General features: G+C 40.6%; 2 protein-coding genes across 2 annotated transcripts; both read left to right on the top strand.

Annotated features, from left to right (window-relative positions):
• Positions 1-703: 703 nt before the first annotated feature.
• LOC120532081 (C3a anaphylatoxin chemotactic receptor-like) lies at positions 704-1720 on the top strand. The gene has a single exon (XM_039757986.1). It carries the CDS (start codon positions 704-706, stop codon positions 1718-1720), a length of 1017 nt encoding a protein of 338 aa, XP_039613920.1.
• A 5314-nt stretch (positions 1721-7034) lies between these two features.
• Positions 7035-17317, top strand: LOC120532210 (C3a anaphylatoxin chemotactic receptor-like). Its single transcript, XM_039758062.1, has 3 exons — positions 7035-7090; positions 7661-7820; positions 16093-17317. The coding sequence occupies exon 3, from the start codon at positions 16138-16140 to the stop codon at positions 17146-17148; it is 1011 nt and encodes a 336-aa protein (XP_039613996.1). The 5' UTR covers positions 7035-7090; positions 7661-7820; positions 16093-16137; the 3' UTR covers positions 17149-17317.
• The last annotated feature ends 1250 nt before the right edge of the window (positions 17318-18567 follow it).

Below are 18567 nucleotides of genomic sequence, written 5' to 3' on the forward strand. Positions count from 1 at the left end.
TGCAGCAAGCTAATTTGTGTGCCTTTAACGAGAAAACATGCAGGAAACACGCACACAAACAGATAGAGGCACGAGTGGATTGCTATGAAGAATTGTGCTCACTTGAAAAAACAACAAACTAGAAAAGAGTATCTGAATGATAGAACTACAGATTATTCAATTGTTTTATTTATTGGGAATTTTTGCAACAGTCACCCCTTCACTCTCTAAATTCCAATTCCGTTTTTAAATCTAAAAATCCGTTTTTATGCGTTAATTCTGTGATTCCTTCTGTGTTTTACGCATTGCAGAAATCATAGGGCCCTAAAAATGCTGTTTCCTTTTGCTTTTCTGCCATGTTTTTCTTTATTTTTATTGGGTAAAAACCAAGTCTAGCTCCCCATTGTAGTTGTGCCTGTTTGCTTGTCTCAGCGAAGACTGACATGGAGGTTTGTCTTGCACACGATATTGAACTTTGGCTGCAGGCTACCCCATAATCTACATCAATGCAAGCGTCATTGAACAGCAACACAATTAATTGTTAAAATAATTTTTAGACAGAGCTCCATGGTGCACCGTGGGCACCATGTTGGCTACCTCTGGTTTGAAAAAGAGACAAAGATGAAAATGAGTTTTTACTGACACTCCCTAACTTCTTTTTGAATGATTTATTTTTCAGCTACAGAAACTGCATTCAGTATTTCCACCACAACAGAAGCTCACAATGAATTATACAGAAGACTACGGTCCAGATGGCTATCACTACTCCAATGACATTGAGGAGGATTCCCTTACGTCTCAAAGGATGAATATATTCTCAGTGGTACTTTATAGCCTCATCTTTGTCTTGGGTGTACCAGGTAATGCTATTGTCATTTGGATCACCGTTCTGAAACTGAAGAAGACTGTCAACACCACTTGGTTTCTCAATCTAGCAGTGGCCGACTTCATTTGCTGCCTCTCCTTGCCCTTCTCGATTGCCACTACTCTTCTCAAAAACACTTGGCCATACGGCAACATTCTGTGCAAGATTATTCCTACCATCATCATATTAAACATGTTCTCCAGTGTATTTATCCTGACGCTAATTAGCATTGATCGATTTCTTCTGGTTACCAAGCCAGTGTGGTCACAAAATAACAGAACTGTCAGATGGGCGAGATTGCTCAGTGGTGCTGCCTGGTTTTTGGCAGCTTTGATGTGCCTGCCGATAGTCATCCACAAAGAAGAAAAGTTCTTCGATAATGTAAACAGTACCTACTGTGTATATAATCAAACCCCACAGTCCAAGAAGGCCATGGTGTTCACCAGGTTAATATTTGGGTTTCTGGTCCCTTTCTTCATCATCTGTGTAAGCTACACTCTCATAACACTCAAAGTGAAGAAGAGCAAGTTTGGCAAATCTCGTAAGACATTCAAAGTCATCCTGGTGGTAATTGTTGCCTTTTTTATTTGCTGGACCCCCTATCACATCATCGATATCTTGAACATTCAGGACATGAGTGTGGAAATGGAAGAAACCATAGTGCTCCTCGACCATTTTACCATCTGCCTTGCCTACTTCAACAGCTGTCTCAACCCCTTCCTCTATGTTTTCATGGGCCAGGAGTTCCAGAGTAAATTCAAAAAGTCGCTAAGCAAATTGCTAGAAAGTGCTTTCAGTGAGGAAGCCACAGGTTCAACCTCATATTCTAAATCTAGGAAATCTCGAGATGAATGCGTGGCTGAAATGGCACAGTAGCTGCAGAACATGCAACCTTACAAAGTATTTCAAATTTCATGATCTGAGCTGCCTTGGTGTACCTTTGTTGGTGAACAAAAATAAGGGGATAAGTTACATAAGCAATGGGTGCCTGGTGTACAGAGATGAGACTTTATTGTTTGTACTTGAGAAAAGTTACATTTTGACACAGAATTAACAACTGTCCAATTGTCTCATAATCATCAGACTCCATTTTAACACACAGCTGTCATAATGAAGCAGAAACTGACTTATGAATCCCCTTAGAAAATCTGCAGTCTTTATAGAATTTGGGGAGACGACGGAGACAATGTTTGAAATGGAAGCAAAATTTCATTTGTAATATTCTGAAAATACAATATGAGAACTGCTGACATCGGTGTGTGTCTGTGAATCTCGCTCCAAAACACTTCAGCTTCATAGAAAGATTCAGGCAATGCGTGTGACGTGTACGTGGATCATTCCACAGTCCAGATATGTTTGTTTTAAAATGTTGTAGATGAAATTCAAAGCAAAACCAATTCACACAAAAATAAAGAGAAGAATTGATAATAAACAATAAAACGAAAAGTGTGACACACTATTAACCACCCTGACACACACCATGATGTTCTTCCTCTAAATTAAATGGGGTACAATTAAATATTAGGAAATGCAGTCAGGTATATGAATCTTTAAGAGAATGCAAATTGTCGAGAGTGCTGGTGAGAAACTGCTTTGAAGATGTGTGAGGGGATCGGTTTCAAACCTAAAGAGGAACCATTGCAGTCATGACAAAGTAAATTATTATTTTTCTTTTAAATAATTAAGCAGATGTGCTTGTTTTTGGCATTTAAACACTTTATTGGCATCACCCTGAATGAGGGTCCAAGATCAAGCAAGGAAAAGTTAAATCCAAGAAGACTGGCCAAGTATTCCAAAAAAAGATAAGCACACTAAACTCACATGTTCATGTTTCTTCTCTACTCTGAAAGATAATCAGCTTTGAACAGAATTGTGTCTGACTTCATCCAAGACCACTTTGTTTGTTTTTAATTTTGATCTAATATGGTGTTCAGTTTCTGTGCTAATGTGAAAGTCAAGTTTGGTTCAGCTTTTAAATTTACAACTGAACATTTTACTTTGTTTATTGAGTGAGTTTCCCACCTCTGTTGCAATCATTTATGCTTATTTAAATAATGCAAGACTGCTGACAATTAAAAAAGTGTTAATGTAAACAGGTAAACAAGATCATAAAAATAAATTATTATTGGAATGTTTCAAATGAAAGAAGAATTATTTGTTTTCATTTAAATTGATCTCAGTCAGTAAATTTGCAATATAATGTTACTATCAGTGTGTAGGGACAATCTACAGTATGCTACTAGCAAAAACACCTTACAAAATGATAATCATAGTATGGCCACTGCAAACATACAAACATTTTCTCAATAATTCTACAGTAAAATACTGGCAGCTGCATTGCCAGCCACTTGCTGCAGATACAGTGGGATGTAAAAGTTTGGGCAACCTTGTTAATAGTCATTATTTTCCTGTATAAATCGTTGGTTGTTACGATAAAAAATGTCAGTTAAATATATCATATAGGAGACACACACAGTGATATTTGAGAAGTGAAATGAAGTTTATTGGATTTACAGAAAGTGTGCAATAATTGTTCAAACAAAATCAGGCAGGTGCATAAATTTGGGCACCACAAAAAAGAAATGAAATCAATATTTAGTAGATCCGCCTTTTGCAGAAATTACAGCCTCTAAACACTTCCTGTGGGTTCCAATGAGAGTCTGGATTGTGGTTGAAGGTATTTTGGACCATTCCTCTTTAGAAAACATCTCTAGTTCATTCAGGTTTGATGGCTTCCGAGCATGGACAGCTCTCTTTAACTCACACCACAGATTTTCAATTATATTCAGGTCTGGGGACTGAGATGGCCATTCCAGAACGTTGTACTTGTTCCTCTGCATGAATGCCTTAGTGGATTTTGAGCAGTGTTTGGTCGTTGTCTTGTTGAAAGATCCAGCCCCGGCGCAGCTTCAGCTTTGTCACTGATTCCTGGACATTGGTCTCCAGAATCTGCTGATACCGAGTGGAATCCATGCGTCCCTCAACTTTGACAAGATTCCCAGTCCCTGCACTGGCCACACAGCCCCACTGCATGATGGAACCACCACCATATTTTACTGTAGGTAGCAGGTGTTTTTCTTGGAATGCTGTGTTCTTTTTCCTCCATGCATAATGCCCCTTGTTATGCCCAAATAACTCCATTTTAGTTTCATCAGTCCACAGCACCTTATTCCAAAATGAAGCTGGCTTGTCCAAATGTGCTTGAGCAGACCTCAAGCGGCTCTGTTTGTGCTGTGGGCGGAGAAAAGGCTTCCTCTGCATCACTCTCGCATACAGCAACTCCTTGTGTAAAGTGCGCTGAATGGTTGAACGATGCACAGTGACTCCATCTGCTGCAAGATGATGTTGTAGGTCTTTGGTGCTGGTCTGCAGGTTGACTCTGACTGTTCTCACCATTCGTCGCTTCTGTCTATCCGAAATCTTTCTTGGTCTACCACTTTGAGCCTTAACTTGAACTGAGCCTGTGGTCTTCCATTTCCTCAATATGTTCCTAACTGTGGAAACAGACAGCTTAAATCTCTGGGACAGCTTTCTGTATCCTTCCCCTAAACCAGGGGTACTCGATCTCAGTCCTGGAGGGCCGCAGTGGCTGCAGGTTTTTTTTCTAACCCGGTTGCTTAATTACAGAGCAATTCTTGCCAATAATTTAATTTCGTGGCTTGTTAGTGCTTTAACTCTGCTATGTCAAGTCATTCTCATATCCTGGATTTTCTTCCGCTTTCTAATGATATCCAAATGATTTGAAGGCTAAAATGGATGAGTAATTCTCAGTCCTTCACTTTCCTTCCAAGTATTTAATTAAACCCAATAGTGCATGGTAAATACACACGGGTGTAAATGGAAACAAGCTAAATGGAGAAATGATAGTTTCTTTTGTATCCAATTGCTGATAAGGGATAATTAAAAACCAAGAATACAGCTGTTTAAGACTAAAATAAGCAATAAGGGTTCAAAATCTTAATGAGTGAGACAACAAAAATGAAGCTGAAGTGTCACTTGAGCAATAAGAGCTTCTTATTAAGCAACTGGGTTGGAGCAAAAACCTGCAGCCACTGTGGCCCTCCAGGACCGTGATTGAGGACCCCTGCCCTAAACCATGATGGTGAACAATCTTTGTCTTCACGTCATTTGAGAGTTGTTTTGTGACCCCCATGTTGCTACTCTTCAGAGAAAATTAAAGGAGGAGGGAAACTTACAACTGACCCCCTTAAATACTCTTTCTCATTATAGGATTCACCTGTGTATGTAGGTCAGGGGTCACTGAGCTTACCAAGCCAATTTGAGTTCCAATAATTAGTTCTAAAAGTTTTGGAATCAATAAAATGACAACGGTGCCCAAATTTATGCACCTGCCTGATTTTGTTTGAACAATCATTGCACACTTTCTGTAAATCCAATAAACTTCATTTCACTTTTAAAATATCACTGTGTGTGTCTCCTATATGATATATTTAAATGACATTTTTTATCGTAACAACCAACGATTTATACAGGAAAATAATGACTATTAACAAGGCTGCCCAAACTTTTGCATCCCACTGTATACAGAGATGCTACTGTATTTGACTTTTACAGTATTGCACTGTAATTTAATAAAACATCATGTATGATACTGATCCGGTGTCAGCATAGTCTATTGATACGCATTTAACCAATTTGCTGTGTAACTGGTCGTCATTTTTGGCATTAATTCGTTTGACTTCATCGTTTCTCGGTGCTAGGATTGCCCGTGGTGTATTTTCTTTCTGTTGATAACAGTACCGTGTGTGGTTGATTATGGTTGAGAGTAGGGCGTGAGTTGAAAAGGTCTCATGGCCAAAGTCTCCTCTCGCGGGACTTGAAGAAAAACACTTGAAAAATGCCTCATCTTGTCCCCGGATTTTTAAAAATATAATACAGAGATGTATTATGAAATTACAGTGTAATACTGGAAATGTCAATTACAGTACGTAGTATGGGAGGTATTTTCTGCAAAAATGAAGATATGAATTAAAATTATAAAATGAAAATGCAATCTCTCTTTTGCAATTTCATTTTCAAAGTATGCATAAAAATGCTGCAAAAAGTAAGATGTAAATGAAACAACCTCATTTTCAATCTGAACCACAATGAAGCTGCAAAAAATGAAGTCAAACACAAAAAAATCTCTGGCGCCACCTGCTGCTCACTGATTTTTTAATTTCCATTTTGCATTTTCATTTTCAAGTTCTCAACATGCAAATAACGCGCGCTATTTCTTAACTAACACCTGAACCGGAATCTATCGTGCTGTCACTACTAACTCTTGAAGCACTCGGTATTCTCACGCAGCAGATCGCCTTCCATTTCATGCGCTTCACATGCCCGAAGTCAGATTGATCCTCCGCCGATCACTGGATGAGTATATACAGGCGGCTCGTGATGGATGACTTTCTGCTTTTGAGTTAAATATTACAGGGGTTAAAGACTAACGGCAGGAATATTTATCCAAAAATACAGTGACCAGATTTTTCTATCGGCAACCTGGGACATCAGGCGGTGGGCGGTGGGCCGGTGCACCCCAGAAGCCAGATAGACTTTAATAATGGGAATGCCAATTTTCATGTTTCCTGCATCTTATTCTGAACGAGTTTCTTCCATTTGAAACAATCATATTATTAAACCACAAACATATACCCATTTTCAAAGTAGGGTTCTATACCATTGTATGCTATTTTTCATGAAATAACAGGCTAAATCTTGCCAAAAACAGTTCGTGAAAATGCTTTCCTGAAGAGCAAATAAACTCATTAGTGTACATTATTAGGTCAGTTACACTTGCAGGATAAACGTGCTTCATTCACAATATTGCGTGGACTGGCGACCCCGACACGACTCACTGTGACTTAATATGTCCTGCTAAGATGCCCCACCAAGCGCAGCCTCCTGCTCGGCTCCCGATGGTGCTTCTAAAAGCTCCACGTTCTGCCAAGACAAGAAAAAATCACACCTCGCCATCGCAGTCAGCGCTGGGAGCACATCTGGCAGATGGAGTGCTGCGCCCTTTTCTGGTCCACCTGTCTGATGTTCACCAAATCATAGTTTTAGCCTCTTTTCGTTACCCGGGTGCAGCTATAAGCGTATCCACCCGCGGCGCCCATGTGCTCTCCAAACTACGCAGCGGACAGTCACGTTTCCTCCTCCAAGTTCTCTTTTTTTGATCCCCAGCTTCGTAACTTTGTATTTTTTCTTCTTTGGACACGCAGATGGAAGGACGTGCACTTAGTGGTGAGACTCACACTTTATCATTTCATTAGCTGTGTTAATATTAACGAATGCCATGAGGTTTAATGCACTTGTAGATTAGAAGATAAAACTTCAAACATTCAGTTGCGCTTCTTTTCAGATCTCTGGATGAGTTGAGCTTGATGTCCGCACGCCAAATATTTGTCATTTATAATACGCGTATTATGATAGGAAAATTAACAGGGAACAGAACTTAAATAAATCCTGTGTTGGAGCTCAATTGTATGTACAGTATGCAGTATTCTACATTGTTTTTTTGTGGATGACTACATTTTGAAACAAAACTTAACAATGTTGCTAAAAAAATAAGAATTATTTAAAAATAGGTTTTTGGAAGTAGTTTATTGTTTATTTTGTGAGCTAAACTCCTGGCCTGGTAGTTTGCATTTGTCTCACATGTCTATGTGAAGTTTATCTTTAAGATAATCTGGTTTCCTGTTGTACCTCACAGCTATAAGGTTTTGATAAAATGGTGAATTTAAATTAGCCTAATCTTACAAAAGTGCTCATCTGCTGCCCATGTATGACAGTTTTTTTCTGTTTTGCTCTCAGTTTTGATGGCTTAGGCTGTAACTTAAGTGACCCTCAAATTGGATGAGGAAGCTTTGAAAACAATGCTGCAGTATGGAGGCGTAACAGTTCATGCAGCCTGAAGTGTTGGGGTTGAACTCAGGCGCAGTCACTGGGCATCCTTGGTGTTACTTTTCTTCAGGTACTCCAGTTTTCCTACCAAGTCCAGAAAAATGTTTTTTAGGTGAACTGCTGTTCCTATATCAGTCCTGTGTGGTTATATGTGAGTATGCCTTGCACTGGACTTGTGTTCTGTCGTCAAGTGGTTTGTGTCTTGTGTCTAATCCTGGTAATATGTTTGAAGAAATAAAAATAAATAGATAGGAGAGGCACTATAAAATACTGTAGATAGATAGGTGTGAAAAGCACTGTACTACATAGATAGATACAGTGGGATGTAAAAGTTTGGACAACCTTGTTAATAGTCATTATTTTCCTGTATAAATCGTTGGTTGTTACGATAAAAAATGTCAGTTACATATATCATATAGGAGACACACACAGTGATATTTGAGAAGTGAAATGAAGTTTATTGGATTTACAGAAAGTGTGCAATAATTGTTCAAACAAAATCAGGCAGGTGCATAAATTTGGGCACCACAAAAAAGAAATGAAATCAATATTTAGTAGATCCGCCTTTTGCAGAAATTACAGCCTCTAAACACTTCCTGTAGGTTCCAATGAGAGTCTGGATTGTGGTTGAAGGTATTTTGGACCATTCCTCTTTAGAAAACATCTCTAGTTCATTCAGGTTTGATGGCTTCCGAGCATGGACAGCTCTCTTTAACTGACACCACAGATTATCAATTATATTCAGGTCTGGGGACTGAGATGGCCATTCCAGAACGTTGTACTTGTTCCTCTACATGAACGCCTTAGTGGATTTTGAGCAGTGTACCGGGTCATTGTCTTGTTGAAAGATCCAGCCCCGGCGCAGCTTCAGCTTTGTCACCGATTCCTGGACATTGGTCTCCAGAATCTGCTGATACTGAGTGAAATCCATGCGTCCCTCAACTTTGACAAGATTCCCAGTCCCTGCACTGGCCACACAGCCCCACTGCATGATGGAACCACCACCATATTTTACTGTAGGTAGCAGGTGTTTTTCTTGGAATGCTGTGTTCTTTTTCCTCCATGCATAATGCCCCTTGTTATGCCCAAATAACTCCATTTTAGTTTCATCAGTCCACAGCACCTTATTCCAAAATGAAGCTGGCTTGTCCAAATGTGCTTGAGCAGACCTCAAGCGGCTCTGTTTGTGCTGTGGGCGGAGAAAGGCTTCCTCTGCATCACTCTCGCATACAGCAACTCCTTGTGTAAAGTCGCTGAATGGTTGAACGATGCACAGTGACTCCATCTGCTGCAAGATGATGTTGTAGGTCTTTGGTGCTGGTCTGCGGGTTGACTCTGACTGTTCTCACCATTCGTCGCTTCTGTCTATCCGAAATCTTTCTTGGTCTACCACTTTGAGCCTTAACTTGAACTGAGCCTGTGGTCTTCCATTTCCTCAATATGTTCCTAACTGTGGAAACAGACAGCTTAAATCTCTGGGACAGCTTTCTGTATCCTTCCCCTAAACCAGGGGTACTCGATCTCAGTCCTGGAGGGCCGCAGTGGCTGCAGGTTTTTTTTCTAACCCGGTTGCTTAATTACAGAGCAATTCTTGCCAATAATTTAATTTCGTGGCTTGTTAGTGCTTTAACTCTGCTATGTCAAGTCATTCTCATATCCTGGATTTTCTTCCGCTTTCTAATGATATCCAAATGATTTGAAGGCTAAAATGGATGAGTAATTCTCAGTCCTTCACTTTCCTTCCAAGTATTTAATTAAACCCAATAGTGCATGGTAAATACACACGGGTGTAAATGGAAACAAGCTAAATGGAGAAATGATGGTTTCTTTTGTATCCAATTGCTGATAAGGGGTAATTAAAAACCAAGAATACAGCTGTTTAAGACTAAAATAAGCAATAAGGGTTCAAAATCTTTTTTTTTTTTATATATTTTTTTTATTATTTATTAATTTTATTACAATCAATACATAGCAATCAAGTTTTTACAAAAAAAAAGAATTATGCTAAGAACAGATCGATCAAGGGTTCAAAATCTTAATGAGTGAGACAACAAAAATGAAGCTGAAGTGTCACTTGAGCAATAAGAGCTTCTTATTAAGCAACTGGGTTGGAGCAAAAACCTGCAGCCACTGTGGCCCTCCAGGACCGTGATTGAGGACCCCTGCCCTAAACCATGATGGTGAACAATCTTTGTCTTCACGTCATTTGAGAGTTTGTTTTGTGACCCCCATGTTGCTGCTCTTCAGAGAAAATTAAAGGAGGAGGGAAACTTACAATTGACCCCCTTAAATACTCTTTCTCATTATAGGATTCACCTGTGTATGTAGGTCAGGGGTCACTGAGCTTACCAAGCCAATTTGAGTTCCAATAATTAGTTCTAAAAGTTTTGGAATCAATAAAATGACAACGGTGCCCAAATTTATGCACCTGCCTGATTTTGTTTGAACAATTATTGCACACGTTCTGTAAATCCAATAAACTTCATTTCACTTCTCAAATATCACTGTGTGTGTCTCCTATACGATATATTTAACTGACATTTTTTATCGTAACAACCAACGATTTATACAGGAAAATAATGACAATTAACAAGGTTGCCCAAACTTTTGCATCCCACTGTAGATAGGCAGATAGATAGATAGATAGGAAAGGCACTATATAATAGACAAATAGCTAGATAGAAATGAAAGGCACTATAATAATAGATATGAAAGACAATATATAACAGATACATATGAAAAGCAATATAAAATAAACAGATATAAATGGCATTATAAAATAGATATGTAAGGCATCACATAATTGATAGATATGATAGATAGTATAAAATAGATAGACAGAAAGATATGAAAATCACAATAAAATACATTTGAAATCAAAAGCGCTATAAATAGATATGAAAGGCAATATAGCAAAGATAGATCTGAAATGGACTATATAATAGATATATATGAAAGACAATGTAAAAAAGAAAGGTACATGTTAAAAGCACTATAAAATAAATAACTATGAATGGAAATGTAAAATAAATAGATGTGAAATGCACTATAAAGTGAATAGATAGATATGAAAGGTAATCTAACAAAGATAGTTAGATATGAAAGGTACTATAAAAATATGAATGGAAATGTAAAATAATATATATGAAAGGCACTGTACTAAATAAATAGATATAAAAAATTATAATCTATCTATCTATCTATCTGTCTATCTATCTATCTAGTAATCTTGCATATGTACTGTTCTATATATTTTTTGCTTGATATATATAGTTGAAAATGATGTAAAAGAACAGGCAGATTATTATCCCAGTTTACTCAAATGAGTTTGAAGGAACTGAATGATTTTGTCTCGTCATTTTGTCTTTCTTTCTTTATTTTTGTGTCAACCCTCATTGTTTATTGTTTATTTTCAAATCAAAAGTCTCCAGAAAAAAAAAAAAAACAAAGTGTCTTCCTTGTAGTCCAGAATGTATCCTCTTAAGATTCTGTGATGAATCCATGCTGTGCTTTATGAATGTGGTCTCCATGGAAAGCACAGACATGATATTTGTGCCATCTGGAGACTGATGTTACAGATAAGTCGGTCATTTGGACTTCCTGAAAAGGTAACAGGACAACAAAAATGAAATTTGAGTTAAATATGTGTTTAGGCGAGCGTGATAAAGGATCGCACATTCCAGTTCCCATTTCCTCACCTTCCTCGCTATATGATAGTGGACTCACACAGGCATATGTGCATACTTCTGAAACGGAGTCACCAGTAGGATAAGAGACCTGTTAGGGGCTACCAGGTCATAATGTGTGATAAATACAGGGTGTTGACATTGATTTGTAAAAGAACAGGACATTCTGATAGGCTGTCAGCATTGTGTCCATTCCTGTGTCATACACAGCCTGGATTGGCCTCAGGCCCCCACAACCACTATATATATACAGTTAGGTCCATAAATACAGTATTTGAACGGAGACAACTTTTTTCTAACTTTGGTTCTGTATATTACCACAATGAATTTTAAATCAAACAACTCAGATGCAGTTGAAGTGCAGACTTTCAGCTAAATACAGGGTGTTGACATTGATTTGTAAAAGAACAGGACATTCTGATAGGCTGTCAGCATTGTGTCCTTTCCTGTGTCAAACACAGCCTGGATTGGCCTCAGGCCCCCACAACCTATAGCTTACTTATATATATACAGTGGTGTGAAAAACTATTTGCCCCCTTCCTGATTTCTTATTCTTTTGCATGTTTGTCACACAAAATGTTTCTGATCATCAAACACATTTAACCATTAGTCAAATATACCACAAGTAAACACAAAATGCAGTTTTAAATGATGGTTTTATTATTTAGGGAGAAAAAATCCAAACCTACATGGCCCTGTGTGAAAAAGTAATTGCCCCCTGAACCTAATAACTGGTTGGGCCACCCTTAGCAGCAATAACTGCAATCAAGCATTTGCGATAACTTGCAATGAGTCTTTTACAGCGCTCTGGAGGAATTTTGGCCCACTCATCTTTGCAGAATTGTTGTAATTCAGCTTTATTTGAGGGTTTTCTAGCATGAACCGCCTTTTTAAGGTCATGCCATAGCATCTCAATTGGATTCAGGTCAGGACTTTGACTAGGCCACTCCAAAGTCTTCATTTTGTTTTTCTTCAGCCATTCAGAGGTGGATTTGCTGGTGTGTTTTGGGTCATTGTCCTGTTGCAGCACCCAAGATCGATTCAGCTTGAGTTGGCGAACAGATGGCCGGACATTCTCCTTCAGGATTTTTTGGTAGACAGTAGAATTCATGGTTCCATCTATCACAGCAAGCCTTCCAGGTCCTGAAGCAGCAAAACAACCCCAGACCATCACACTACCACCACCATATTTTACTGTTGGTATGATGTTCTTTTTCTGAAATGCTGTGTTCCTTTTACGCCAGATGTAGCGGGACATTTGCCTTCCAAAAGTTCAACTTTTGTCTCATCAGTCCACAAGGTATTTTCCCAAAAGTCTTGCCAATCATTGAGATGTTTCTTAGCAAAATTGAGACGAGCCCTAATGTTCTTTTTGCTTAACAGTGGTTTGCATCTTGGAAATCTGCCATGCAGGCCGTTTTTGCCCAGTCTCTTTCTTATGGTGGAGTCGTGAACACTGACCTTAATTGAGGCAAGTGAGGCCTGCAGTTCTTTAGACGTTGTCCTGGGGTCTTTTGTGACCTCTCGGATGAGTCATCTCTGCACTCTTGGGGTAATTTTGGTCAGCCGGCCACTCCTGGGAAGGTTCACCACTGTTCCATGTTTTTGCCATTTGTGGATAATGGCTCTCACTGTGGTTCGCTGGTGTCCCAAAGCTTTAGAAATGGCTTTATAACCTTTACCAGACTGATAGATCTCAATTACTTCTGTTCTCATTTGTTCCTGAATTTCTTTGGATCTTGGCATGATGTCTAGCTTTTGAGGTGCTTTTGGTCTACTTCTCTGTGTCAGGCAGCTCCTATTTAAGTGATTTCTTGATTGAAACAGGTGTGGCAGTAATCAGGCCTGGGGTGGCTACGGAAATTGAACTCAGGTGTGATACACCACAGTTAGGTTATTTTTAACAAGGGGCAATTACTTTTTCACACAGGGCCATGTAGGTTTGGATTTTTTCTCCTAAATAATAAAAACCATCATTTAAAAACTGCATTTTGTGTTTACTTGTGTTATATTTGACTAATGGTTAAATGTGTTTGATGATCAGAAACATTTTGTGTGACAAACATGCAAAAGAATAAGAAATCAAGAAGGGGGCAAATAGTTTTTCACACCACTGTATATTACGGGGCTTTGCCCCCTGTTCGTTTCACTCACCCACCCCCTAAACAGCGGTGTGGTATGCGCCTGCTACTTCGCGTCTCTGCCGCTCATGTTGTGAGGGGGTGGGGGGCTGAACGCATGCTAAGGAGATGTGCTGCCGAGCTACATGTTCTGTCATATTGCGCGTTGATCATTTAAAAGCCTGTACAGCAGCTGTCCTTTTGTCTCACTGCTTTGTCTCATGGGATTATAAAGTGTCTCCGAGAAAATCACATATTGTCTCCTCCCAAGCCTTCCAAGATTTTTGTATAATAGAGAGATAAATGAGTCCATTGTTGTCCAGGATGTCCAAAGCACTCAGCCTTTTCCAAGATGTGCATGCCAATCTCTGCCTCAATGCCATTTTCTGGCAGCTCCTAGCAAGTGAGGATGGCTCATAACCTCTCTTAAATCCTGACGGAGGTAGGAGTAATTTCCTAAATTAGGACAACTGGTAAGATGCTTTTACTCCTGCTCCTAATAGTAGGGCCAACATTGCATCACTCTAAGATTTTTAAGCCAGTTAGGTCCATTTCCCAACTCTGCGATGCTTCATAAAAACAAGCAAAGAACTCCATAAAATACCCCAGATTTTCAAGATAAACTCCCCCTAATACATTTTTACAACATATTTGCCCTTCTCTTAGTCATTCCCACTTCTTCTATTGTGTATATATTTCCTTTCTGACCCTTTTGTCTTTGTGATGGTCATAGATAATGAGAGCAAATCCTGCTTCTGACCCACACAACATGCAATCCTTACACAGAGAAAGGGCCCAAGTCATTTTAAAGCATCAGTGCACATTCATCTTCATCAAGCTTTCATTCCAAATATTACACAGAAATTTTGAATGTATACATGAATCTGTTAAAAAATACAGGCTGGATGTGGCATGATTTGTAGTGGCTGATCTATTTTTTCTGTCCATTGGACTCTCCATGTCCTCTGTCCTTTGGGTGTCTGTCCTGCTTTTTCCAAGTGTTTTAATTTCTTCTCAAGACTGCCTGGGAGGCTGGGCCTCTAAGTACCCAATCAGAGCTCCTGGGTGCTTGGTAGGTACTGGTCAGAAAAGACAGTGCTTGGGCTTGATCCTTAGGGATAGACATACAGTAGGTGTTCTGTTCAGTTTTGATTTTTGGAAGTACATTTAGGCAAGATTTCTAACAATAGGTGCTCTGGTTTCCTTCCATAGTCCAAAGACATACATGTTAGATGAACTAACATTGTTAAACTGACCTTAGTGACTTAGTGAGTGAGTGTGTGTGTTCAACCAGCAATGGAGATGGCTGTCCAGATTTTGTTCATATCTTTTGCCCAATCAGAGTGGTGGCTCTAAGGCTAGAGATCTGTGCCAGCAATCAGAAGGTTGGTGGTTTGAATTCCATAAAAGCCAGAAGTGACTCTGCTCTGTTGGGCCATTGAGCAAGGTCCTTAACCTGCAATTGCTTCATCCTGGGTATGATGTTAATGTGCATCCAGCCCTTCAAGCAGGTTCTCCAACTTACAAGGAAAACTTAGGGTTGGTGGAAGGATTGGCACTCCAGCTACCATAATAAACCTCACACTTACAGTGTAGTGTTGAGGTGTCACCCACTGTACTGGAGTCCCAATCCATGTAGTTTGTCATATGGTGGGTGTGGTAATGCTCTATTAGAGCAAGTTCCCAACCTCTCTCTCTTTTGCCTAATGCTTGCTGGGATAAACTCATGCTACCCTGTGACACTGCCCAGGATAATGAATGGATAGATGAGATACAAGTTGAATGTCATTGGTTTACAACTCCAAGGATATCATTCTGCATCATTCTCCACTAGATACTTAATAGGAACTGCAAATGGTCCAAGTTTCTGCAGAGGGAATGCTACAAAAGGTCTTGAGTTTCCAAGAAGTCGCAGGTTCCTGAAAAATATTCCTGCAGTGGGAAAGCGTCTGTTTATTTTTGTTGACAAAAAAGAAAGATGCCAGTGTCTGGAGGGTAGCTGAGATGGATCCAAAAAGATTGCTTTTAAAGGATTACTGAAAGGGTAGAAGCCATTCCACATGGGACATCATTGTCATGCCCCTATTTAAGATAGTGGCACAATGTCCAAGTTTCCACTGAATTCAAGGTGGATTTGTGGTGGACTTATTTAATTACAAAAGTCTTTAAAAGAGGTAGAATTTTTGCCCTTAATTTTGAGTACATGTTTTGGTTTTGTACTTTTGGTTTTGTTTTCATGTCTGGCTTTTGACTCTTTCTCGTTTCTAGTCTGTGCATTTTAGCTTCATCTCCTGGTCCTTGGCAGTTTATAACTCAGTTCTGTGTTCCCCTTACCTGATGGTAGAGTATGCTGACCTGCCAGGACTTCTTGATTGTTGTCTGCTTACCTTTATGTGTTTCTTACAGTTCCAAGATTTAGGGTTTAGACAAACGGAGCAGTCTTCTATTTCTGAGTTGTGAGAAAGTTGGAGACACAGATGAAAATGAGTTTTTACTGGCACTCCCTAACTTCTTTTTTGACTTATTTCTTTTTCAGCTACAGAAACTGCGTTCAGTATTTGCACCACAACAGAAGTTCACAATGAATTTTACGGAAGACTATGGTCTAGATGACAATCGCTACTCCAATGACTTTCAGGAGGATTCCCTTACGTCTCAGGGGATGAATATATTCTCAGTGGTACTTTATAGCCTTATCTTTGTCTTGGGTGTACCAGGTAATGCCATTGTCATTTGGTTCACTGTTCTGAAACTGAACAGGACCGTCAACACCACTTGGTTTCTCAATCTAGCAGTGGCCGACTTCATTTGCTGCCTCTCCTTGCCATTCTTGATTGCCTCTATTCTTCTGAAAAACACTTGGCCGTACGGCAACATTCTGTGCAAGATTATTCCCAGCATCATCATATTAAACATGTTCTCCAGTGTATTTATCCTGACGCTAATTAGCATTGATCGATTTCTTCTGGTCACCAAGCCAGTGTGGTCACAAAATAACAGGACTGTCAGATGGGCGAGATTGCTCAGTGGTGCAGCCTGGTTTTTGGCAGCTTTGATGTGCCTGCCGATAGTCATCCACAAAGAAGAAAAGTTCTCCAGTAACAGTACCTACTGTGTATATAATCAAACCCCTCAGTCCAAGAAAGCCATGGTGTTCACCAGGGTAATATTTGGGTTTCTGGTCCCTTTCTTTATTATCTGTGTAAGCTACACTCTCATAACACTCAAAGTAAAGAACAGCCAGTTTGGCAAATCTCGTAAGACATTCAAAGTCATCCTGGCGGTAATTGTTGCCTTTTTTATTTGCTGGACCCCCTATCACATCATCGATATCTTGAATATTCAGGACATGAGTGTAGAAATGGAAGAAACCATAGTGTCCCTCGACCATTTTACCATCTGCCTTACCTACTTCAACAGCTGTCTCAACCCCTTCCTCTATGTCTTCATGGGCCCAGAGTTCCGGAGTAAATTCAAAATGTCTTTAAGCAAGTTGCTAGAAAGTGCTTTCAGTGAGGAAGCCACAGGTTCAACCTCAAATCCTAAATCTAGGAAATCTCGAGATGAAAACGTGGCTGAAACGGCACAGTAGCTGCCAGCTCAGCTGATTTCCTTCTCACTTTGTCACCACTGTGACTCAGCAGACAAGCCTCTTGTGCCACAGACTTGTAAACCTTCTGTATTCAGATGCAATCCATCCATCCATCCTCTTCCGGTTATCCAAGATCGGGTCACAGGGGCAGCAGCTTGAACAGAGATGCCCAGACTTCCCTCTCCCCAGTCACTTCTTCTAGCTCTTCCGGAAGAATCCCGAGGCGTTCCCAGGCCAGCCGAGAGACGTAGTCCCTCCAGCGTGTCCTAGGTCTTCCCCGGGGCCTCCTCCCAGTTAGACATGCCTGGAACACCTCACCAGGGAGGCGTCCAGGAGACATCCTGATCAGATGCCCGAGCCACCTCATCTGACTCCTCTTGATGCGGAGGAGCATCAGCTCTACTCTGAGCCTCTCCCGGATGACTGAGATTCTCATCCTATCTTTAAAGGAAAGCCCAGACACCGGAAACTCATTTCAGCCACATGTATTCGCGATCTCGTTCTTTCGGTCACTACCCACAGCTAATGACCATAGGTGAGGGCAGGAACGTAGATCGACTGGTAAATTGAGAGCTTTGCCTTACGGCTCAGCTCCTTTTTCACCATGACAGACAGATGCAGTGCCCACATCACTGATCCGCCTGTTGATCTCACACTCCATTCTTCCCTCACTTGTGAACAAGACCCCCTGGCAATGTGGACCAAGCTCTGACACCGATCGTACAGGGACCGAACAGCCCTCATCGGGGGTCCGGTACCCCATACTCTCAGAGCACCCCCTACAAGATTCCCCTAGGGACACGGTCGAACCCCTTTTCCAAGTCCACAAAACACATGTAGACTGGTTGGGCAAACTCCCATGCACCCTCCAGGACCCTGCTAAGGGTGTAGAGCTGGTTCACTGTTCTGCAACCAGGACAAAAACCACACTGTTCCTCCTGAATCCGAGGTTCGACTATCTGAGGGGCCCTCATCTCCAGGACCCCCAAATAGACTTTTCCAAGGAGGCTGTGGAGTGTGATCCCTCTGTAGTTGAAACACACCCTCCGGTCCCCCTTCTTAAAGAGGGGGACCACCACCCCGGTCTGCCAATCCAGAGGCACTATCCCCAATGTCCATGCAATGTTGCAGAGGTGTGTCAACCTACAACATCCAGAGCCTTGAGAAACTCCGGGCGTATCTCATCCACTCCCAGGGCCCTGCCACCAAGGAGTTTTTTGCCCACCTTGGTGACCTCAGTCCCAGAGATGGGGGAGCCCACCTCTGGGTTCCCAGGCTCTGCTTCCTCATTGGAAGGCATGTTAATGGCCTTCCAATGTCCCGAGTCGAGGTCAGCAGCACGCCATCCCCACCATATACAGTGTATGACAGCCTCAGCAACCACCGAAGCCGCATTCCGATTGGCCTGCCAGTACCTAT

The sequence above is a fragment of the Polypterus senegalus genome, chromosome 7 (assembly GCF_016835505.1).
Source record: "Polypterus senegalus isolate Bchr_013 chromosome 7, ASM1683550v1, whole genome shotgun sequence".
Classification (NCBI taxonomy): domain Eukaryota; kingdom Metazoa; phylum Chordata; class Cladistia; order Polypteriformes; family Polypteridae; genus Polypterus; species Polypterus senegalus.

Excerpts from the sequence above, each read along its gene's own strand:
- LOC120532210 (XM_039758062.1), top strand. The coding sequence starts at position 16,138 with ATGAATTTTACGGAAGACTATGGTCTAGATGACAATCGCTACTCCAAT.
- LOC120532081 (XM_039757986.1), top strand. The coding sequence starts at position 704 with ATGAATTATACAGAAGACTACGGTCCAGATGGCTATCACTACTCCAAT.